Below are 24,343 nucleotides of genomic sequence, written 5' to 3'. Positions count from 1 at the left end.
TTGTTGACTTACTGATTTTTGGTTTAATGAGTGCAATTTGTGTTCTAGTGAAAGCATCATAAAATTTATCATTTGATGAATCTGAATGAGATTGAGGACTTTTATTACTCTCAGAGCTTTGCAAAGGCGAATTACTTGAATTTATTGGTACTTGTGATAATTGAATTGAATCCGAATTATTTCCTGAATTATTAGATTGGAAGCTTGAACCGAATTTAATTGGTGAATTGTTTGGAAATGATGATGAGTATTCACTACTATTTATACTTGAACTAAAAGAACTTTGTGTATTTGAGTCAAATGTCAATTGTGATAATTGCAATTCTGAACTTGAAGAATTTGTTGAACTGTTTGGTAATTCAGAATATACTTCGTTTGGAGAACTTGGATTTATTTGAGACATTTGTATTGCATCTATAGAATTTATTAAAGTACTCTGTGATTCATAATTGTCTTGATTTTGAGTATTTATGCTTAAAACATTTTGTGATAATTGTGCTTCACTACTTGTACTTTGTGACCAACTACTTGAAGCTAATGAGAAAGAAAGTGAGCTTGATGATGAAGATAAGAATGATTGTGATTCAAAATTTGCATGAATTTTAAAAAATTCTATTAAATCATTTTTAATTTCATTCCAATCATTCCCTATTTTTACTAATGGTCTTATCCATTTACATAATAAATTTTTAAATCCTTCATATCTTTCATCAAATAAGATAACTGCAGCATAATCATCTTTATGACGTATAGCACGACCAATTGATTGATTAACAGCTCTAATAGCAGATTCTATATACCATCTTGAGCCACTTCCAAATTTCTTTTTTTCTAGCCATTGTTTATGTGCTTTAACTTTAATATCACTTAAGTTTGGAAATGGAATACCAATTACACTAACACATCTTGCAAAATCATCCGAAAAATCAATTCCTTCCGACATTTTTCCTCTACATACAGCAAATAAAGCGGCGCCATTAATTGCATTATTTTTATATTCATTTAATGCTTTATTCATTTGCTGATAATTACGTGGTTCAATTATGATTTTCTTTTTATTTTTGTTAGGTGATATTAATTCACCAGAAAGTTCATTTAAGACAGTAAAAGAAGGAAAAAATGTCAAAAAACCAGATGGAACAATATCAAAAAGATCAGATATACAATTTTTTAAATGATTTTTCATTTCGACATTTGACCTATTTTTAAATGTAAATTGAAATGATTTTATATTTTTTTGTGGCTTTGATGAAATTGCAATATATATTTGAGATGAATCAGCAATATGAGGATTTTCTAATAATATAGGAAAATTATAATCAAAATTTTCAATGAATGATTGAAATGGTGAAATTGTACCTGATGTCATTATAACAGTATGAGGATGATAAAGTATTAATTGTTGAAATGGAAGCGCGGGAGAAAAACAAAATAAATTTAACATATTATCATTAACACATATTTCATAATATTTATCAATTTCTTGAATACTTTGTTTTTCACATGGAAACATTTGTCGAATAAATTGTGAAACATTTTCGAATGTATAAAAAGTGGTTTCTGAATAAAATGGTAAATCTGTAATTGCCATCATTAATGAATTAAATTGTCTTATATTCGATTCATTTATATTTGATTTATTAAAAATTTTATACATTTCAGAAGATGAAATTATCTTATAATTATTTGAATATTTCATTAAATTATCATATATTTCTTTTAATGATTTCGATGCTAAGTTTAATGTTGAAATATCATATCCACCAGTTCGTGCAGTTCCAATATAATCTGATAACCCATATTGAAGAAGAGTTGAAGAAGCATCAGAAAAAAATGAAATTGGAAAGTTAATAGATAAATATTCACAACATTGTTCTGGAAAATTATGTGCTTCATCGATAATAATAATACTATCATTAAACATTGATGATGGAAGATTTATTCGTATATTTGGATCTGCAATATAACTATATGGAGTTAATATTAATTCGGATTTTTCAATGTTTTTTTGAGCACAGAAATATGGACACGCTCCAGATTCTTTACAAAATTCTTTAAATTCATCTAATGTACAAATTGTATGAAGAAGTGTTTGACTAGTTCGAAATATTTTCTCATCATCTGAATAAATACATTGTTTTCGCTTCTGCAATTCAATACAAGCACGTGATTGAGTTCCAGAATTCAGTTTTTTGATATTTTCATTCAGACATAAATGGGAACGAGATGCAATTTGGGATATAGTTGGTCGAAAAATAGTTTTTTTGAGCTCTTTAATAACATTAGAAAGTTGCGAATGTGTTCGAGATGAATAAATTATCTGTTTATTAATATTTCGTGAGCGTTTCCAAGAAAAAACAGCACACAATAAAGACAATGTTTTTCCTGTACCAGTTGGTGATTCAAGTATAGCATATTTACCTGTATCACATGATTCAATTACTTTATTCATATAATCAATTTGCAACTGATATGGTGGGTAAGGGAATTGAATATCTACTTCGTTTATAAAAGTTTCCATTAAACAAATCCAGTGAAAATCTGGATTTTTTCTTGTTTTCTACCATTTCAGATAAAGACGTTAAAAATCATTAAATGGCATTTTTATATAAACATATGAAATTTGCGTGTTCAAATTCAGTGGGTCTAGTCCGTCAATATATTAATTCGGTTCTTACATCTTTGCTGTTAAAATTTGTACCCAAACAATCAGTGAAATTAATGTTATTATAAAAAGCGATTGGGTTCCATAATTAACATATATTTTATCTTCCAACTTACAATATTTTTAATTATACACTTAACTTTTTCATTCTTTTATTCCTACATCAGAATGAATTTATTTCTTTTTGTTTGCGGAGCAAACAACGAGAAGCGTATTCTTGTTTATATCTTAACAATTCTTTATTTATTTACGAATATAATATGTAATCAATAACGAATATTTTTATATTTACATAATTTATTATTATATTATTTTTCTCGTATCTTATAATATCAAAATAATTCACAATAATATAATAATAACAAAATCACAAAACATTATAATATTTATTATCAAAATAGGTCGTTATCAATTTCTCTTTGCAAATCCAAATACAAATTTTGCAAATTTAAAAATCGTGATTCGAATATATTATTATGAATGAATTCCTTTAGCAAGCCCCACGCGAGCGATTCATTTTTAGAGGAGAACTCTCCATATTTATTATTTTTTACCACCAATTGGGAGAACAGCAAAAATCTGCTTGGCAGCAAAGACTTACCGAGTAACACAGCTGTATCCAACATAAAATCAAATTTCGGATCCGCGATTAAAATCTTTTTCAATGCGCTTGTCAACAACAAAAATTGCGATGAAACTTTCACGAATGGGATACATTTAATTTCCATCATTGCGTGAAACAGAATCGACTTTTTCGACATAGTTAATTTACTGAATTGGTTTGTTGGTGGTTTTTCATCAATCATTTCGAACCATAATTCGTCGAATTTATTAAGATCATCTTTAAGTCTTATTAATGTTTCATTTGCTCTTTGTTCTATCTCCAATAAAAATTGTCTTTTCATAAGTGGCTTTGACTTAAATGTGATTTTATTCATGTTTATAATCGGTACATATGTAATATATTCGAATTTCTTGGATAAATTTATCCAATCATAAACCGATTTTAATTGCATTTTATAAAAAATTAATTTCTCGAATTCAAGCGCTTTTTTCTCAAGTAAATGAATAGAATATTCAAACGCATATTCACGAAATTGTTGATTATTAATATATTTCGATATTTTGTTGTTATCAGCATCATATTTCATGATGGTTTCATATATAACACTATTTTTATCAGTTTGCTCATCTTGAATATAGAGAATTATTCGATCGAAATCGGGTATATGTTTTAGTTTTCTTTGTTTGTTTTCGACATTCGTATATATAATACTTTGGAATTTGTTTGAGAAAAAAATATTCCGCTTTAAAAAAACTTTTAACCAAAATGGTACTATCATTTGTTCTTTCGTTAATGAACTAAAGTCCATGTTTTGTATTGTTTTCGGGAATTCATTGTTTTTCATTAACTTTAATAAGAAATGGAGATCTAATGGTGTCATAAGATATAACAAATAATGCTGATCAAAATAAACAAATAAACTTGGAATGTGTTCTGTGCAATATTTTAATGCGTGTATGAGTTTGACGGTGTTTGACTCAATTTGATCTGGCAAAAATGAATGCTCTAAAATACTGTTTAAGATGTCAATATGCTCAGAAAAGGGGGACGACTCAAGCCATACTTTGGATTGAACTGAGAAAAATTGCTTGAAAAAAAAATTGCCAATTTCTTGATGGGACCATGACATATTAATCATCATTTGAATAATAACTGTAAAATACCCTTGAAGCAAAGGTATCTTTTTAATGATGATTTCATTTAATTTAGTGGATAATTCTTGTATATAAACTGATTTATGTGATAAGTTATTGATTTGTAATTGGGACTCAAATTCAGTGGAAAATTGGTCCATAACGCATTCAATGTATCGAAATGTTGGTAATGAGCAAAAAAAGGGCTGAAGAATTTGTGAGGCAATTTCAGGTGTTGAAATGTCTAAAATATGGGTATAAAAGACTATGGAAAACTGAACATATTCTGATGATGTGAAATAACCAAAAAGACTTGGAATTAAAGAACCAACAATATAATCAAATTCGAGCGATGACTTAAGTTGTACAACAACTTTCGCCAAAACATTTAAGTGATCTAATGTATAAGAAATTAGTACACCACAGCTTTGGGAAAGGGATGGATCAATGTATCGAGCAGATAAAACTTGTTCTGAAGCTAATAGTTCATAATGTTTTGTTTCGCTATGAAAATGTTTTGGAAATGTCTTTTTAAACATTTTGAATTTTCTTGAAAATATTTTTCTTTGTTGGAGCATTATTGTATATCTTAATGATTCGATTTCTCGTTGGGATTTTTTGCATTGTTCATTAACGTTAGATACAACAGTGTCTTTAAGAAAATTATAATATTTTAAATCATCACACATAAATGATTTTTTTCGATATAAAAAATTAAATTAAACGTCAAAAATCCAAAAAAATTCTCAGTGCGAAAAGTGACATGTTTAATATGCTGAAGGTTAAGTCAAAAACCCATTTTGTTTTAGGCTTTAACGCATTTAAATATTGTAATTCGAAAATACTTGAGAAACGTATCTGGAATGTTACCGAACTGCAATAACAAAAATTATTTTTCAAATGCAAATAAGATCAAATGTATACATTATTCATTGTTATGAAATTACTAACGATAAAACAAAACATTTAAGTTGTTTAAGTTTGGTTTATTGCTCTTTTTCAGCAGCGGTTGCTTTGATTGTTTCTTCGTAACGTTTCATAAGCTTGTCAACTTCAGCTGTTGTGAGAATTCTTACCTTTGGACCATATTCTTCGCGATATTGGAGAACAGCAAATTCTAATTTATCGGCACTTAAACTTGTTGAGTCCAATGTCTTACAAAGTACCTTCACTGTAAGGTCCATTGCTTCTGTTGCTGTCATTCCTTCTTTGTATTGTGATTTAAGGATTGATTGTGCGGTTTGATTATTTTCTCCAATAGCTGTGGCTTTCCAACCACCATAGTTTCCAGATGGATCTGTAAGGTAAAGTTGGCAGCCTTTGCTTGTGTCATAGCCAGCAATTAAAAATGAGACACCATATGGACGAAGTCCTCCATATTGTGTATAGCTATGTTTCTTATCGCAAACTCTCCTAACAAGTTGTTCGAGAGGGATTGGTTCGTTATAAGTTTCGAGATATGATTGGGAAATTTGTCTCATGAAGTCAATAAGATTATTTGCATCAGCAGTCATGCCTGCTAAAGCTGCAATTACATGTTGGTCGATCTTAGCCATTTTTTCTGGGAAAAGATAGTCTACAAGACGACCGGTGTTCTTCTTTTCTGCTGCAAGAACGACACCATTTTGGAATTGTACTCCAACAACTGTACCTGCTTGGTTAACAGATTGAATTGCATATTCGACTTGCAAAATTCTTCCATCAGAAGAAAATGTTGTTGTTCCTGAATCGTATCTGTAAGTCATTTACTTCTTATAATGAGTCAAACAAAGTTATTCAATTGTCAAAAGTTGGCTTCTGACCAAATTCTTATTTTTCATTTGTATCCACATTCAAGTACACTATTAATCATTACTTATGCTAACAAAAGAAATAGTAAAAGAAAGATTGTTTATTTTTAATGATAAATTTTATTCTTAAAAAATTTAATAATGTCTAAAATTTTTAATTTATCCAACATTGGCTCAATAGCTATTATTTAAAAACATATAATCACTCATAAAATTAATCGTGATTAATTTTATATCAAAAATTGTTAAATAATTTCTCTAACTATTGAAATCAGATTAATGATATTAATGATTTCAGAATTTTTTTTTGTTCTTAAACTCTTGTCATATATCGATAGAGAAACTTTTTTGTTGTTTGCTTATCATCTCCAAATAATCATTTCATATAACATTTCTAAAATACGTTAGGATCTTAGCGATGAAAGGAGGGTTTGTTCCCCCGAAAATTGGTGATATTCTTAAAGAAAAGTATGTTGTAACAAAAAGTATGGGGGCTGGTTCCTTTGGAGCTATTTTTGAAGTACAAAGTCTTGAAAATGGTAAAATATATGCAGTCAAACTTGAAAATCCAAAGACCCCATCTCCACAACTCAATTACGAATATAAACTTTATCAACTACTTGATGCTCCTGTTGCTATTCCACGTGTTTATGAATACTGGAGTCAAGAAGATTATCGTGCAATGATTATGGATCGTCTTGGGAGATCTCTTGGATATTATTTTCGTGAATGTGGCAAAATCCTCTCTATGAAAACCACACTCATGTGTGCCATTCAAATGTTATGTCGACTTGAATATCTTCATCAAAGGTCTTTTATTCATCGTGACATCAAACCTGACAACTTTGTTTTTGGAGTTGGTACCAATAGTAATCTTCTTTATCTTATAGATCTCGGACTTGCCAAGAAGTATCGAGATTTGCATACATTTATTCATATAAACTATGCCGAAGACAAAGGCCTTGCCGGGACAGCACGATATGTGTCCGTTAATGTTCATTTAGGTGTAGAACAATCATGTCGTGATGATCTTGAATCAGTCGGATACGTATTAATCTCACTTGTCAAAGGAAGACTTCCATGGCAAGGCATGGAAGGTCTTAGTAAGAACGAGAAGTATGAAATGTTGGCACAAGCTAAGATGGACACTCCTCCAGAAGTTTTATGTCAAGGATTACCAAACGAATTCTTGACTTACATGCAAAAAGTTCGTTCGTTTAAGTTCGATGAGAAGCCGTGCTACAGTTTCTTGCGTGGATTGTTCATCAATTTAATGGTTAAGATGAACTTCGCATTTGATTACCAATACGATTGGGTAATTAATAAAAGGAAACGACTCGACGAATCATTACGTGGAGTCACTGATAAAAACAGTGTGATAATCCCAACGAACTCGGACGAACTTGTTGGCGCGAAAAAGACAAACGTAACAAGGCAGAATAACTTCTTGCAGCCATTGCCCTTCTTCTCGGCTGTGGACGAGGCCGCGAGATTCGTAGGGTTCAGCCACTTGACGGCGGAGAAGAATGAGGAAAAAGTAGAAAAGAAATTAATCTTCCCGAAGAAACAAGAAATGTTTCTGCTTGAACCGGGTGAAGTGGAGGTGGAAAACAACGATGTGCTGTCGGATTTTGAAATCGGAGAATAAATATTTTCTGTTTTGATCTTGAATTTTGGAATAAATAATCATAAAAACTTTAAAATGTTATAACTTTTTTGAATTTGTGGTAAAACGCAAAGATGAATATTTTAATGAGAGGGTATATGGTAAACAAATTGTTATCTAAAAAATATTAATAGGAAATAAAATGAAGTATAATATGTTACAATAATAAAATGTTGTTTTAAAAATCATTAAAAGAAAATGAAAGAGTAAATTTCCAGGCAAGACATAATTAATGTTAAGTTAATTTAATTTGGATTAATAAATTACAAGCATAACATAATTCTAATATATTAGGGGTGATTTGGGTTTAATTTGAATATCAGGATATGAGTTTAATTTAGTTTACCAACAAAGTTTAATACATAAAAGTAATTTAACCATTTCTAAATTATACTTTTTGACTAAATAAATTGTTTCTTTTTCTTCACATAAAACTTCAATATCTCATTTACATTTAGATATATCAAACAATTCTCTAGCATACACATTGCTATTTTTACCATACATTTTATATAAAAATACATTATGCATTAACATTAATTCCTTTTTCTAGAAGTAATTTCTATTTAATTGCTTTGGACTGTAGAATGGAGTAATTTTCCTTCTTTAATGTGTTACACTAGGTACGAATATGATTTAATAAATCAATAATGTATTTTTGTGGCTGTGCTGGTTGTTGATCAAATTTCTCCATATTTATAGCGAAAAGTTTTATTTGCTCTTACAAATAAACTAATTTATTTGTTAATCTCCTTGTATCTTTGTGAGTTAAGAACAGAAACATAAATAAAAAATTTTCTTTTTTTGAATCACAAAAAATGAAAAATTTATATCATTTATCGCATTTATTAATTATTCATCTTCATCAGTTTCATCCTCATATTCAAACATGTCATCTGTCAACTTCTTATTTTCTCTTCTTTTTATTACTTCCATTTTCATGCTTTCGATCTCATTCTTAAATCTCTTCACGAATTCATTTGATCTTTGTTTTCCTGTCGGTGTCAATAAACCGTCTTCGATAGTAAACGGTCGCCCAACGTTTCTAACCGCTGCCAAATAAGCCGAAGGCGGCAACCTCTCGTATCTCGCGTGGGACCTTAGACATTTCCTTGCCCACTCGTTGTAGGTTCTAGTTTTACAGTATTTTTCTATGTCTTCAGGTGTTTCAATCTTTTGTCTATTCGAAATATAATATTCAATAATTGAAGTAGTTGGAACAATGATCGCAAGTAAACAACGCTTTTCATGGAATGGGTATATGAATATTTGTCTGACAAATTCGGATTTTTGATATGAAAAACATATATATGGTAATGCTAATTCAACTCCAGGTTCATACTCAAATATGTCACTGGATCGACCACTAACTACTAAATATCCGCTTTTCGGATCAACATATCCTTTGTCACCAGTTCTAAACATTCCATTAGTAAAACTTTTCTCGGTGATTTCGGGGTTGTTCCAATAGCCTGAAAACAAGTTTTCCCCGCTGAGATATATTTCATTATTTTCGTCAATTTGTAATGTTAATCCAGGTGCTACACAACCTACAGTACCCGGAACAATATCATATCTGTCCGAGATTGCTGCTGGTCCACCACATTCAGAAAGTCCATAAATTGCAATTAAGTCAATATCTAATATATCAGATAAATCTTTTTGAAAAGTTGGAGAAAATGTATCTCCTGCTACAACGAACCATTCTAAACATCCACCAAGTGAATTCTTTATGCTATCTAATACAAAAGTATCGGCAATTCTGCTTCTAAATCCTAACATTTTTGTAAAGTTCTGAATTTTGAGTGCAGCTTTGATGGCAAAATTTTTAATTTTTGATTTTGACGCGCTTTCGAAAATTGCATTATGAAGCGATTGTAAAACAGACGGAATGATTGGCCCTCCAGTTCCATGTGCATTCTTTATGTCGCTAAATAAGTTTGCAGTTCCTTTCGATGCAAATACAATTCGTCCACCTCTAAACATAATAACTCCAACAGCAATTCGTTCAAGAATATGAGCAAGAGGTAAAAATGAAACATGTACAATCCATTCGCGAATATTAACTGTCGCAAGAATGGTAAATATGGCATGTAACATTACGCGGTGTGAAATTATAACTCCTTTTGGCGCTCCAACGGTACCAGAACTATAACAAATGGTACATGGGTCTTCTGGTGAAATAGTTGGAATGTCTGAGTACGTGGTTTGATGTAATAATGGTTCAAGAAGTATTTGCTTAAGATGATGAATTTCCTTATTTTCAGAAGTATGAGGAATGAGTTCATTGACTATGAGGAGACGAACACTATCAATAGAATTACCAAAAAGTCGGTAAGTTCTTACATATTTGGAGGGCGAAATGTAAAGTGCAACTATCCCTGAATCTGCAAATACATAATTACCATAAGCTTGAAGGGCAGCATCAAAAGTAAAAACAATGATGAAGCCATAAATTTGTGCGGCTTCTAGAAAAATGACGCATTCAAGACGATTTTCACAATAAACACCAATTCGATCGCCTGCTTTGAAGCCTAAAGAAAGAAGCGACGTGCCAAGTGACATGGCGTACTCGTGAACTTGATGTCGTGTGGTCCAAATTACTTGATTATCTTGGAATTTGCCAACATAGGGAGAATCACCATGTTTTTTATCCGTCCAAAAATAAAAATCTTGCATAGTTTTTATGCTTTTTGGAAATTTTTCATATTCATCGAACCAATAACGAGGAGAGCTCTTGGCCTCCATAATAAGGCACTTTTGAAAAAGTGTACTAGTATTTTTTACATGCCACTTTTGGCATTCGCGACCGTTAATTTTATGACATTAAACGGGCAACATACAATTGGCAATTTTTGCAAAAAGATCTGTTTTTGAATATAAATTCGATAATTTTTCATTCATTCAACTCTATCGTTAAGAAAAAAATTTCCTTCAATCATTATTTTGGAAATGTTTAATCATAAATTTTGGTGTAATCATGATCTCCAAGTGCCACACTTATACATTATTATACAGCACAAAAAAGAGCGGATATTTCATTTTTTTGTGACTATAACCACTAAAATCGTCTCATAAAAAATTTACAAAAATTTACTTACAACAATATTTTATTCAATAAAATTTTCATACAATCAGTGGTGGATTTGGTAATTTCATTCCCTCGTTCCAATCATTCGTACCGCAGTATAACAATTCGTCATCATCATTTACAGCGTCTATTTCTATTTGAGTTAAATATGTTTTGTTTTCGTTGTTATCATTACTTCCGATCCATCCATATCCGAACTTATTACTTTTTGTCATTTTGAACTTCCAAATCATTAATCCGACTATAACCAAATCAGAGACATCTTTAATTAATCGAATTATCCATTCATTTATATCGATTATACTTCGAAAGAATAATTGGAACAAATAAACGACAAAATAAATCGGAAATATAAATGATAACAAATTATAAAATTGATAATTTGGATAAATTGGTGTGGTAACAACATTAATATTTGATCTTGAGATCATTATCAAATGTCCAATGAATGAAGTGGCACTTTTGGATAAATCAGTGAATAATATTTTATAGAAAATCGCAATGAAAAAGAGTCCAAACGCTAAAATTATAAAGTTTAATTGCTCAGAGATATCAAACTCATCGATAATAATTAATGGTGTAACAATTAATAATGAAATTATGACATTAACAATGATATCTTTTATAAAAAAGTGATAATGTATTATCCCTAAACCTTTGGAAACATATTGTAATAATGTCACCAGTAAAATCTCATAGGGAAAGCGTATAACAATTCGGATGTTTTTGATGGATGATGTGGTATCGGACATATGTTCAACAAAAATTTGCAAGATAAAGATAAACTCATATAAAAAGAAATATCCTATCACTAAGGTGATTACGTTATGGAGAATGTTATTAAATGAAAAGTTTTTGATCCAATGATATATCCAAAATATGATTCCACTTAAGATGATAGCTGTTACAATGGGTTTGATATATAAAAATGGTTGAAAGTTATATGAAAGTTTGGAGTGTGGATTAGAAAAAATGAGTTTCAATGAAAAATCAGAATATGTTTGATCACATGAATATACGACTGGGATGTATTTTCCCTTAGAAGAAACGGTACCCTCGTATTGTATGTTTTGCATGTTTTGAGTTGAGATTAAAGTTGACTTATTAATTAATGGAACTTTAGAATTACAGAGCTGCTCATTGAGGCTTTCAACCTTTTGTAAGTTGTTGTATTCAGTTGATGAACAAATACCAATAAAAATTTTGTCAGCTGAAATATCAGAAAAATTTAAATAAAATGATCCTTTTTCTTGGAAATAATAGGAAGAGAATTCAGTTAAAGCTGATTTTGTGTTTACTGAATATTGTTTCATGAAGAGAATAATTGAAATAATTCCAAGCATTTATAAATAATAATTACACTTTAGACCTTTTCATGTCAAATGTCTGTAAAAATAAAACGACCAAATAATGATTCAATTGGATTTTAATGGTAACCCGATGTACTCCTGAACCTCTTGAAGAATGCAAGCAAGTCTGGTATGATATTAAAAAAGAGCACATGTACCGTTATGCTATTCTTGTGATTGTTGGTGATATTTCTCGTCAATATTTAAAAGTTGAAAAAAAAGGACAAAGGGAAAACACACTTGACGACTTACTTGATGACCTCCCTCCATGTGATTGTCGATACGTATTATATGATTTTGATTTCGTTGACGAAAATGGAAAATTAAAAAATATACCGTTATACATTGCTTGGGTACCAAAAACTTCCCGTGTAAGGATAAGAATGCTGTACGAACCTGTGATGCAATTAACAAGTAGATCGTTTCAGGAAAATGGGATTCCATTATTATCAATCAATGCAACATCATCGTCTGACATAGAAGAAAAAGAAATCCAAATAAAGTGTGCATCTTTTATCCAAAAACCTGATGGAAATAGGAAATGAATTTCAGTCAATTTTGAATGTTATTTTTAGTAAAAATATTAAATTCGTAGATTTTTTAAAAAACAGGAATAAAATAATTTTGGTTGGTGTGCAACTTTGGTCTTCTTTTTGGAAAAGAAAAAAAAATCAAAACTTTGTATAGCTTTGATCATTTTTGATTCAATATCCGATATAAATCCCAAATCGGATGTCTTCTGGTCTTGTTGTGTTCAAGGTTCTTAAAGAGTGTTATCGCGCTTTGTTTGAAACTACCAAAGACCATGTTTATCGTTATGTTACTTTTGTAGCAAATCTCAATGAGAAAATCTTTGTTGACAAAAAGGCAGAAAGGGAAAATTCACTTGACGACCTACTTGATGATCTTCCCCCAAATGATAGTCGTTATGTGCTCTATGAATATGATTTTGTTGATAAAAATGGAAAATTAAGAATCATACCATTATACATTATTTGGATGCCAAATACTTCCCGCATAAAGGTGAGAATGTTATATTATTCTTGTAAATATTTTTTGCTAAAGATGTTTGAGGAAAATGGTGTTAAACCTTTATCAATTCGTGCCGATTCCCCTGATGATCTCGAAGCGACAAAAATACAAGCAAAGTGCGAATCTTTTGTTGAGAATCTTGTATAAAAATAAATTTTGTATTTTTCATATTTAATAAATCAAGCGCTTATTACTTGATCACCATCAATAATGATACACAAGCAACTTATTATGTTTTGCAATTGTAATTAATAATATTAATAATTCTGTTATATCACATATATATTGAAAAATGTGATAAACATTTTTATAATAAAAATGAAAGATATACAAAAAATTAAACAAAAAACTAACAGCATTTATGATAAAACTTTTAATAAAATCAATGTTCAAATGAAAAATTTAAGCACAAAAGAAAGTATCTTCAAAAGATTTTTATACACAAACAAAGTTTTACTTTCCAAACTTCAAACGCTGTATCAGCACTTGCCATTGGTTTGCAAGAATATAACTCGGGAACGAAATATAGTAAACCATTTTGGAGCTTCCTACCTGGATCTCCATTACGTTTTCCTTATCGAACTTTGTTTTGCCGTCGGGGAACAAAGTCAAATTTTCGATGTCAGAGCATGCGATTGCTTTTCCTTTATATATCTCATTTTCGTTCTTAGTCCAGAAAAGGACTCCTACATCTTCAACAAGGTTAAGCTCAACCTTAGGACTCCACTTCCTTGACATTAACTTAGGCTGAAGTACATAAACTTGAGTTTTGTGCACTTGAACGTTAGTTTGATTCAATACTTCGACGGTTTTGAGTTGCGATGATGTTCGAACGGGCGCGTTAGCGTCCTCTGATGAAGCCTGGAGACGCTGGAGGGCTTTCTCAGAGATGGCTTGCGCATCTTTGATTAGGTCTTTCTTCTCTTTAGGTGATGACTTGATTATATCAAAAAGAAAATGAGCTGGCTCTTGACATGGTCCTTCACGTTTACTGAGGTTAATGATCGAAGATGCATGCGTTCGAAGAATTTGGATGATGATGGGATTGTTTCCTTTGGATAATAATTGGGTAAACAAAGTGATGTAAAATTGAACAACATTTTTGTCATCACATGAAATGGGCGAAGCAGCTTTGGATAACTCATCAGGTGAAAGCTTTTTGGATGCAATACTGACAATTTTTGAAAAATTGGTAATTAAAAGTTTAACAAGATATGAAAAAGATGTGGGACTGTTCAGTGTTGTGAAATATTCAGATATTGAAAGGAAAATTTCTTTTGAAATATCAAATGATTCAGAAAAGTTATTAATTATTGACTCCATAAATGTGTTTAATTGAGGACAATAACACTCAACATTGGATGGAGATGTAAGAGCAGAACGGATAATTTCATAAGACATTTCTATAAATAAGGATAGGTGATCTCGAAGTGATTTTGGCTTCAAATTGATTACATTGGATAATCCAAATAAAATTGTGTTAACTGTCCCCCATGAAGGTTGTGGAGATGCACAAAGTGAAAGAGTCAGGAGTTGAATTTCATCTAATTTGTCCAATATTTTTTCTGGCTTTGTAAAAGAGAACGCAATAAACAGATCAGCAGCGTTGAGTTTTACATCACTGCTTGATGAAGCCATAAGGGAAAGAATTTCAATGAAATCAATGTCTTTATTGCTTTTTGTTGAATCAGACTGAGACATTTCAATTTAGCACTTTTTGTAAAGATAAACTGTTTTAATCGGCATAGTTTGCGTAATGCGATTTTTGGATAATTTGCGTCAAATGATTCAACAAGACCATGTAAAACATACAGCAACTATAATCATATAAAATTGTGTTCATAATATCAAAATTTCTAATAATCTCGAAAATCAAATAAAGTTAAACTTTAACTATAGTATCAAAATCATGAATGCATATTTCGCACGATATCAACCTAATCGTACAGATAAATCCAAATAATATTTGGACAAATTAGAATATTGTTCAGTTTTCAGGTGATAAAAAATTATTATGAAGTTGGAAAAGGCATTCAATTTTTAAGAGAATTTTTGTTTACAACATATTTAAATCATTATATCGTTAAATGGACGATAACAAGCTGGATGCTATTATGCAAGATATAATCACAACAGGAACAACTAAAATAAGCCCACAGGAAGCCATTTTGTTGTGTCAAACAGTTAGCAAAATTTTATTAAATGAACCGTCGGTACTCGATTTAAAACCACCAATTAACATATGCGGTGATATTCATGGACAACTAAATGACCTTGTGGCGGCTTTTCAGTCGAGTGGTTTCGGTCCATCTGTAAAATATTTGTTTTTGGGTGATTATGTTGATCGAGGTAAAAATAGTGTTGAGGTTATTTGTCTCTTGTTTGTTATGAAGATACGCTTTCCTTCCAACATTTTTTTACTAAGGGGGAATCACGAAAGTCCTGAGATGACGGAATATTTTGGATTTGCGAATGAATGTTGTACAAAACTCACCAACAATGCCTTACAACATTTCTACAATGCCTTTGATTGTCTTCCTATTTCAGCCATCATTGGTGGTAAGATATTTTGTGTACATGGAGGTCTCTCACCGTCTCTTCAAACAGTTGATCAAATTCGCGCAATTAAAAGACCTACCGCAATACCTGCCGAAGGTCTTCTAGCGGATTTACTTTGGTCTGATCCGTCTCGGATTATCTCTGAATGGGGCCCGAACGAGCGTGGCTCCACATATACGTATGGCATAAATGTTGTTCGTTCTTTCCTAGATAAGAATGGCTTCACTATGCTTATTCGAGGTCACCAAATGTGTCAAAAAGGTTTCGATTTCCCATTCGCACCCGTCAAAACCGTCGTAACCGTCTTCACAGCTTCATGTTATGCCGGAATCAACACAAACAGCGCCGCTTACATAGCGATTGACGCATCGAACAAACCTACTGCAATTGTTCTTCATCAAAGCCCTGCTAAAAAGGACTCAAAATAAAGTGATATAGTATTTTTGTTCAACAAATATTTTATTTAAAGGCATTACGGAAGAGTTCGTCTTGACGAACATTTTGTTCTTTCTCAAGTTTTTCGAGTTGAGCTTGGTATTGTTTCAAGGTGGGCTCATTTGGTGAACAGCCAATTGCATGATTAAATGTTTGGCGTGCATCTTTGACCCTCTTAAGCTTAAGCTCTGCGTCTAACTTTCGAATTAAGGTCTTAAGGTCGTTTGATTCAAATAAAAGTGCTTCATTAGCAAAATGAATTGCTTGAGTATACTCTCCAATCTTTGAATGCGCAACCGCCAAGTTCCTGTTGAGTCTGTTGTTTACCTTTTTGTATTCATATGATTCACTTTTTGGATCATCTGAATTCATATCTTCCTTAGCTTCAAACATTAATGTAAGTCGAGCTTCTGTGTAAAAGCTTATTGCGCGTGAAATGTCTCCCTGTTTGAATTCTGCATTCCCTCGTTGGCATTGGTAAATTGCTTTACATATTCCTTCATCTTGTGGCGTTTTTGGATGTAGGATTTCAAGAAGCTCAATCTCGAAAACGAGGGTTTCATTGGGTGGAACTAAAGGTTCTTTACCTTTTTCACCATATCCATATTTTGGATCGATTGTAAATGAAGAAATTTCTCCAACTTTCATTGATTTTAATGCTATGTTGCAACCTTCAATAATCTCTTTTCCAATAGTAAGAAGAAATGGTTGTTCTTTTGTTCCACAGTTTTCGAATTCTTTATTATTTGATTGTAATTTCCCAACATAACATACAAACACCTTTTCATCATCTTTAGGTTGTGGTCCATTTCCTTCCTTAATAATTGTCTTTGTGATAAGTCCGTCTTCAGTAAGTGGAATTGGTTCTGTGCTCATTTTTGTGATGTGACCATTTAAACAAAACAAAGATAGTGAAAACACGCAAAAGATGTGGAATAATTCTTATTAAAATTTCATAACGAGGGTATTTTTGTAATCTCCTACCTATACCATTATTAACATAAAATTATCGTTGAAAAAATATTGCAGGATTTGAAGCTTGAGTACCTCTGAAAAAAGAAGTTCATTAATGAAAGAATGGGAAAATGAAATGTTATGTGAAATATATTTGGGATGGATTACAACATTACTTTCAACATCGAACCAACTAGAAACAGTAACAAACTCTGTTTTTCGATAGTTGATCCAGAAGCTTCAGTGTGTTCCGAAAAATACCAACAAAATTATTACGATTTTACAGAAAATACAAAGGAAAATGGTTATCAACCTTTTGATGCAGAAGATATTAAAGACAGAACAGACGTATGGAACAACATTCAAGAAATAATTACCAAAATTTTAGAAAATAAAGAATAGAAATATATTTTAAGTAAATAAACATACACATAATTCTTTGTGGGTATTTTTTAAGCTATTTAATGACCATATTTCGAAAAAACTTAGAATCAAATTGAAAAACTTCTAAATATTTTGAAGTCAATAGATTTAAAAAAAAATTGATTATCTATATTTTTCATATTTTGAAACTAATTTAATAACAGAGATACTCGTATTCCCTCTGTTTTGATTACAAATCATCATTATCATAATAAAGTTTATTGATAAAGTCATACAACAACAACTAACGCTCATTCTTCACACAAGGGTATTCCTTAAAATATTTATAGGTGTTTTTGAGTCGCTCTAGATCCCTTCCAAAGCACTTGAAAGCACTTTTGTGGTAAAAATATTCTTGACGCAGAATTTGCACGTTTATTTGGCGGTTTTCTGTTTGCATTTTCTGACACCGGTTTTTCTACAGTGCGGCTCACAAATGCATTCAAAATTTACAGCCACAGAATATTGAGAGCAATAAACAACAGCTGGAAAATCATACGAAAAAACATAAAAAAAAGCTGAACCAAAATTGGCTTTAAAAATAGATTCTTCAGATCTTTATTTTTCATCGTAAATTTCAGTTCCCGCCATTTGCAAGGATAATTTTAGAAAATATTACAGCAACCATTACTTTTGTTTGTGGTTTGTTTAGACTCCTCTTGTGGCTGTGGATTGATTGCTGTTTTGATAGCAAGTTGGAATACTTCATTGAGATTGTATTGCTTTAAGGCAGAACATTCGATATATCCGGCTGCTTTAAGGTTCTTAGATGTAGCTTGTCCTTTTGAAGTCGGAATTGGTGATTCACCAACTTGGCATTTTGACGGATCTTTTTCGTATTCATCTCTTAAGTCAGACTTAAGACCAACCAAAATAAATGGCACGTCTTTGCAGTGTTCCCTCATTTCTGGGATCCATATTGTTGATACGTTTTCAAGGGATGCAGGGCTAACTAATGAGAAACAAACAAGAAATACGTCGGTTTCTGGGTAGCTGAGAGGCCTCAAGTTTTTGTAGTCTTCCTGACCTGCAGTATCCCATAATTGTAGGTTGATGGCTTGATTATCGCACATGACGTTTGTAGTGTAATTATCGAAAACAGTTGGGACATAATCTGTTGGGAAAACGTTGGACGTGTAGCTGATAAGCAAGCAAGTCTTTCCAATTGCACCATCACCGATGACGACGCACTTTAAGTGTTTCATCTTCTCTAAACTTTTTGACAAAAACCGACGTTTTTTACTTGTTAAATATTGAGAGGGTGTATTCATTCAATCACCGGTTTTTCAAAGCAAAATTTAGTGTGTTAGACTGAAAATATTTCCTCATCAATTGTTTTATTATATGATGACAGTAATAATATATCATCGAAAATTATAGTTGATTTAATAACTCAATTTATATTTATAATATTTGCTTTCTATTTCAAGAAAATTTTGATATGGCACTTTTTGAAAATTTTTAATATAAAAATCAGCACTCAAGAAACTCTTGATATTTATATTTTTGTTCGCCAAAACTTATTACTTCCTAATATGATAACCGATTTTAAGCGTTGTGCATAATCTGTCTTCAGAAAATTTAATTATAAAATAATGCAAATACATTAAAATACTTTACTATAATATTTTCAACAAAGAAAATAAATTTTATTCATTACTTAATGCTTAACATTTCATATCAATTGGAAAAATTTTGTGGAAAAAATGAATTTAAATTGGAAAAGAACAATAAATTTTAAAATTATCGTTCATCAGAATTTTTCTGATTGGTAAATTTTGTAAATAGTCAAATCTGAACTCCCAAAATTTGTGAAATCTTTCGCTATTCGAATAGGAGTTCAAGCAATTCCAACAATATTAACAACAGTAAATCAATAAACACAATCTTTATTTCTTATATTTGTATAAACATTAAATGTTTCCGTTTTGTTTTGCTTGAATTGCTTCTATTTTATGTAAGGTTCCATTTTCAACCCATAATGGGCATCTGTCTGGTGGACATACTCCTCCTCTTGTCCAAAAATGTGCGTATCCCTCTTCTTTTGAGATTTCTTTTCGACACCAATAGCATATCCATGTATGACATTTTGGGCATTCCATTCTGTTACATCCTTCGTCTTTCATGAACTGTGCGCCACATTTTGGGCATACTCTTACAACAGCTTCGTTCATCTGTTCTTCAACAATTCTATTTTCATCAACTTCTTTCATTTCTTCACATGTCCTTCCTTCATGTGAAGCTTTACCACACTTGAAGCATGTAAGTTTATGGCATTCTGGACATGAAAAGTCACATTGCCCTTCATATTCAACGATCAAACCGCAAAAGTGACAAGTAACGGTGTTTTTGATGTCTGAATTTCGAACTGCATCTTGTGACTCCAGAGTGAATAGCTGACGAAGGAGCTTGGGCTCTACGCAACGAATAAGCTCTGGAGTTGAAACAAGTTCGTTACAATCTTCCATTGAAAGACACTTGATTTCAAATCTCCCACTACTAATGACATTTTCGACATTAGTGTTAAGACAGTGGACACAAAATTTGTGGCCAACAGGACAATGAGCCATATCTTCAGGAAGAAAATCATCACAACAACATTCACATTGCTCAAGATGGCCAAGAGATTTCTCTGTTTCATAACGAACCCTATGGCTTTCAGCGGCTCTTTCTTCTTCCTCTTCTCGATATAGACCAAGGACTTGTATTGATAATAAGACATCTGAAATCGAGATAATTTCACTGGTTTTCTTTGGGTTCTTAATGCGGCTTGTGGTACGCATTGACTCCAAGTCTTTTATTGTGGATTTAAGATTGTAATTATTTGCAATTAATTTCGATCGAATATCTTTTAAATAGATTGAAGGAAACCAATTCCTAAGAAAGGTAGAAAAGTTTTCGGCAAAGGTAGGATTTTTTGGAGTTTTAGGATCTTCTCCTGCAAGAATAATTCGATCAACAAGATTGATAATTTCAGTATCTGTGCGAATTGCTGTGTCAAGAAAAGATGAAACTTTTTCTAGACAAATTTGTGGATCAATTTTTTGAGCTTCAAAAAATGCATTTGCAAATTTTTCATCAAACTTAGGAATTGATACTTTAAAACGTTTTAATGGAATAATTCTTTTTTCTACAGGTCCAAGATGTGCTGGATCATTCCTAGTAAATCCCCTTCCAATCTCAATAATATCATCGTCAGAATCAGAATCCTCTATAACTATTGGATTAAACCTATTTGCTCCTGCATTGTTTGTAACTGGGACAAAAGGGTGTAAATTCTGAATAAAATTTGGAACATTTCGATTAAATCGTGGACGAGGATTGTCAGGAACCCATTGAGCATTTCTCATATTCCCAGCACGCCGATTTTGGTTGGGTGGGAACGGAAATAAAGGGAAAAAATTCAATTTTTGGTTTATGCACGTTTTCAAAAACTCAAAATCAATAGTTTATTTAAGGGAATGAGTGATTCAATCAAGCAGAAAATCTTTATTATTTTCCAGTCAAAAAGAGGTTCAATTGAACATTCTCTTTTACATTCCTTCAAACAACATGCAGTCGGAATATAAATCAACACAATTCGAGTTTTTCGTTTTCCAGGAAGATCAAAATCCTTCCCTTGCGAAGCGACCGTTAAACATGAAATCTCAATCAGAATTTCATCATTTGGATTTCATACATTTGTACATTTGTTGTTTATCACTTTTAAATTTGATTTCAAATTATGTGAATTCCTAAGGATCAGCAGTGGAAAAACTTAAAATTTTAATGATTGTTTACTCAAAGCAGCACCACGCCGCATTCCTGTGGTTTCTTATTATCGGTTGCGTAGTTAAACAAGTAATAGTGCAAGTTTCCATCGCCTGGCAAGAAATGTAATGTTTCGAAGAAGCTTTGGTTATCCATGATATTCAAGCAATTAATAACATCGATGTTATATCCATGGTGTATGACCTTCATTCCTGCTCTGATTAAGTCGGTGAGACGAGATGGCTTGGAGAAATAGTAGAAAATGTACGCTGCGGTGTAACTGTCATATTGAGGACAACCGAAAACCGTCGAAGGAACGACATAAAATGACACAAAGTCAATAATCTCCTTCTTCTTCTCGACGACGTATGAGCCAACGATGCCTGGCCTTGGGAGGAACCAATAAGCAACTTCTTCTTCAGTGAAGACTTGAGAAATTGGATACTTAGAAAGATATTCATTAAGTTTGACTGTAACTTGAGGTACATCTTCTTGAACCATATCACGGAACCCTGGTAGACGCGGTGAGTTGGGAAGTTCGCACTTTTTAGCTTCAACTTTGATTTTGGCACCTAATCTTAACGAAGTGAAATTGATCGCACAAAGTTTTTCATAGCTGATAAGCCTATGGAAATATTGTGCTGTTGTGAATGGTTGTGTTAAAACTCTTCCGGCAGTATATATTGCAGTGAAGATTCCTGTTAAATTGACACGACGTGTGACTTCTTTGATAAGAATTGGTGCTAAGTTTTTGCCACGAAGACGTTGATGGATACTTAAGAAATCAACAGCAACAATGTGTTGAATATCTTCATGAACTCGAACCGTTATTGGAATGGCACTGATATAAGCGGCTAATTTACCGTTGGATTCCATCCTAACACCAATGCTCCATTCTGGACGCCAGCCTGGAGGGTGAAGAGCCCAATTTAAGAAATCTTCTGAGTATGCAAACCTAAAAGTGTTTTGTGGATGAATTACATAGTTTTGCCTTAGGAAATCGTATAACTCAAACCTTTGCTTCTCATCGGTGGTATCAATAATGGACCAAACAAATCCTTTAACGAGTGGATAAGGGTCTTTTCGAACTTTATTAACATCGTTGTCACGAACTATTTGACCTTCTTCTTTTGGTTTTTCATCTTTTTGGAGGACTGGTTGAGTGTTCCAGAATTTATGGGCGATTTCTTTTTCGAGATCAACCATTGTGTTTTGCCAAACATGCATTCAAAAAGTTGATCACTACAATTGGACGTCCATTTAGAAAAAGTGAAAATGTGCTCTAGTGTCCGATCAAAAACCGCTAATTTCCACATAAAAAAACCCAAATTTCATCAATCAAAGTTTGAGAATATTTAATATTATTATACAAATGGATGGTAAAAAAAACATCTAAATTTAAAAATCAAAAAATTATTTTTAACTGTGGTTTAATTTTCGCTATGAAATATATATTAGGTGGTACTTACATCATTGATGATAAAATTTAACATAGATCTATTCATATTTATTTCCTGTTGGTCATTGAGGTTTAAGCCAACATCATTTTCATATTCAGCTTCAAAATTTCATTCGTTGATTTCTGAATAATATAGTTTTACCATACAAGGACATAATGAAGCAGTATTAATTAAACATGTTTATTTTTAAAATACAAGGCATGGAAACATGCTTATTAGTTGTGGTGTGGACTGTAAACCTTAGTTTAGTAAAGTTTACATAAGCAAAATATATGAAACACCATTTTTGATTAAAGGAATTTTAAAACTTCCACATTACTTTGTACTTACTTTTGAAGATGGTTATAACGTCTTTAAGATCCTCATCATTCATTGTTGTGAAATTATCACCTTTATCAAATTTTCAAAATGAAGAACATAGTTTCATAATTTCAACTTCAGGTGTGCTTCCTCATCCAACCATACATTATGAACCTGCATCTTGGTAACTGCGAATATCTTTTGTATACTGCTTCTTTTTCAATCATTGCATAAAAATCACCACATTTTGTGTAATTTATAGTTTCAACTTTTGACGAAGATATCTTTACATGAGTAAATAGATGCAACTTGCAACATAATTGCAATTAGTTCATCTTTTTCCGCCAAAGATTTTATAGCTGAAATTGTTCTAAAGAAATTTTCTGTTGATCTCCCACCTACAATTTTATTTTTTGTTTATGTGTAAACAACACCAACCCGAATGTATTATTTTTGATGGAACTAAAATTATCACCAAAGATTCGATTACCAGAAAGTTCATAAATAATGAACATATGAAATCCATTTGGAAAATGTAAAAATATCAAATAGATTAATTTGTATAAAATAACACTGTCAGGCAACAGTATCAAAATTCTCTTTGAACAATTCTTCATTTGTGGTATTGGAACTTTTTTTGCATTATAATTAATCAATTGCAACATCTGGTAATTATATCTGCTTCATGAGCAAAAAAGAATTAATTTTAATAAAAAGAAATTTATTTGTTTCTCTTAATATATGTTTTAATGATATTCTTTTTCATAATAATATTTGGATTTTATTCAAAATATTTAAAGCAAAACTTATAAGAGCATATGAACATGGCAACATAGAAATTGTTAGATACTTATAGAACAACAACAACAAAAAAAAATGATATTAATGCATTAATATATTTGTTTCATTAATTATTTAATTCCATTAAAATAAATTTTCAAAATAAAATAGTACTGTTAACCAGATAAGTTTTGGAATATGCACTTGCCTTAATATCATCATTAAATGATGGGAACGAAGGAATGTCGTTTTGTGTAACGAAGGAATTTTCTGAATATATAGATTTCCCATAAAGACTCAAGCATTCGCGAAATAACTTGTTTGGAAATATACCTTTAATGGCTTATCGTTCAAATAAAAAGTCACATAAACTATGCAAAAAACTACAGTT

General features: G+C 31.5%; 9 protein-coding genes across 9 annotated transcripts; 2 read left to right on the top strand and 7 right to left on the bottom strand.

Annotated features, from left to right (window-relative positions):
- Positions 1-5,349: 5,349 nt before the first annotated feature.
- Positions 5,350-6,108, bottom strand: GO595_010792 (Proteasome subunit alpha type-4; the record flags this gene model as incomplete). The annotated part of the gene is made up of 1 exon (XM_067913510.1): positions 5,350-6,108. One exon carries the CDS (start codon positions 6,106-6,108, stop codon positions 5,350-5,352), a length of 759 nt encoding a protein of 252 aa, XP_067769530.1.
- A 463-nt stretch (positions 6,109-6,571) lies between these two features.
- GO595_010791 (CK1 family protein kinase) lies at positions 6,572-7,801 on the top strand (the record flags this gene model as incomplete). Its single annotated transcript, XM_067913509.1, has 1 exon — positions 6,572-7,801. The coding sequence occupies one exon, from the start codon at positions 6,572-6,574 to the stop codon at positions 7,799-7,801; it is 1,230 nt and encodes a 409-aa protein (XP_067769529.1).
- An 870-nt stretch (positions 7,802-8,671) lies between these two features.
- On the bottom strand, positions 8,672-10,567 carry GO595_010790 (AMP-binding enzyme family protein; the record flags this gene model as incomplete). Its single annotated transcript, XM_067913508.1, has 1 exon — positions 8,672-10,567. The coding sequence occupies one exon, from the start codon at positions 10,565-10,567 to the stop codon at positions 8,672-8,674; it is 1,896 nt and encodes a 631-aa protein (XP_067769528.1).
- A 3,177-nt stretch (positions 10,568-13,744) lies between these two features.
- Positions 13,745-14,992, bottom strand: GO595_010789 (uncharacterized protein; the record flags this gene model as incomplete). Its single annotated transcript, XM_067913507.1, has 1 exon — positions 13,745-14,992. One exon carries the CDS (start codon positions 14,990-14,992, stop codon positions 13,745-13,747), a length of 1,248 nt encoding a protein of 415 aa, XP_067769527.1.
- A 386-nt stretch (positions 14,993-15,378) lies between these two features.
- On the top strand, positions 15,379-16,278 carry GO595_010788 (Ser/Thr protein phosphatase; the record flags this gene model as incomplete). The annotated part of the gene is made up of 1 exon (XM_067913506.1): positions 15,379-16,278. The coding sequence occupies one exon, from the start codon at positions 15,379-15,381 to the stop codon at positions 16,276-16,278; it is 900 nt and encodes a 299-aa protein (XP_067769526.1).
- Positions 16,279-16,309: 31 nt separating this feature from the next.
- Positions 16,310-17,161, bottom strand: GO595_010787 (peptidyl-prolyl cis-trans isomerase, FKBP-type family protein; the record flags this gene model as incomplete). The annotated part of the gene is made up of 1 exon (XM_067913505.1): positions 16,310-17,161. The coding sequence occupies one exon, from the start codon at positions 17,159-17,161 to the stop codon at positions 16,310-16,312; it is 852 nt and encodes a 283-aa protein (XP_067769525.1).
- A 1,106-nt stretch (positions 17,162-18,267) lies between these two features.
- Positions 18,268-18,867, bottom strand: GO595_010786 (ras-related C3 botulinum toxin substrate 2; the record flags this gene model as incomplete). The annotated part of the gene is made up of 1 exon (XM_067913504.1): positions 18,268-18,867. One exon carries the CDS (start codon positions 18,865-18,867, stop codon positions 18,268-18,270), a length of 600 nt encoding a protein of 199 aa, XP_067769524.1.
- A 708-nt stretch (positions 18,868-19,575) lies between these two features.
- GO595_010785 (IBR domain containing protein) lies at positions 19,576-21,012 on the bottom strand (the record flags this gene model as incomplete). Its single annotated transcript, XM_067913503.1, has 1 exon — positions 19,576-21,012. One exon carries the CDS (start codon positions 21,010-21,012, stop codon positions 19,576-19,578), a length of 1,437 nt encoding a protein of 478 aa, XP_067769523.1.
- A 430-nt stretch (positions 21,013-21,442) lies between these two features.
- Positions 21,443-22,618, bottom strand: GO595_010784 (myristoyl-CoA:protein N-myristoyltransferase; the record flags this gene model as incomplete). The annotated part of the gene is made up of 1 exon (XM_067913500.1): positions 21,443-22,618. The coding sequence occupies one exon, from the start codon at positions 22,616-22,618 to the stop codon at positions 21,443-21,445; it is 1,176 nt and encodes a 391-aa protein (XP_067769522.1).
- Positions 22,619-24,343: the final 1,725 nt, after the last annotated feature.

Source organism: Histomonas meleagridis (assembly GCF_020186115.1).
Source record: "Histomonas meleagridis strain 2922-C6/04-10x chromosome Unknown scaffold_61, whole genome shotgun sequence".
Classification (NCBI taxonomy): Eukaryota; Parabasalia; order Tritrichomonadida; family Dientamoebidae; genus Histomonas; species Histomonas meleagridis.
The sequence above is the reverse complement of the archived record's forward strand: the minus strand, read 5'-3'. Positions and strand labels throughout refer to the sequence as shown.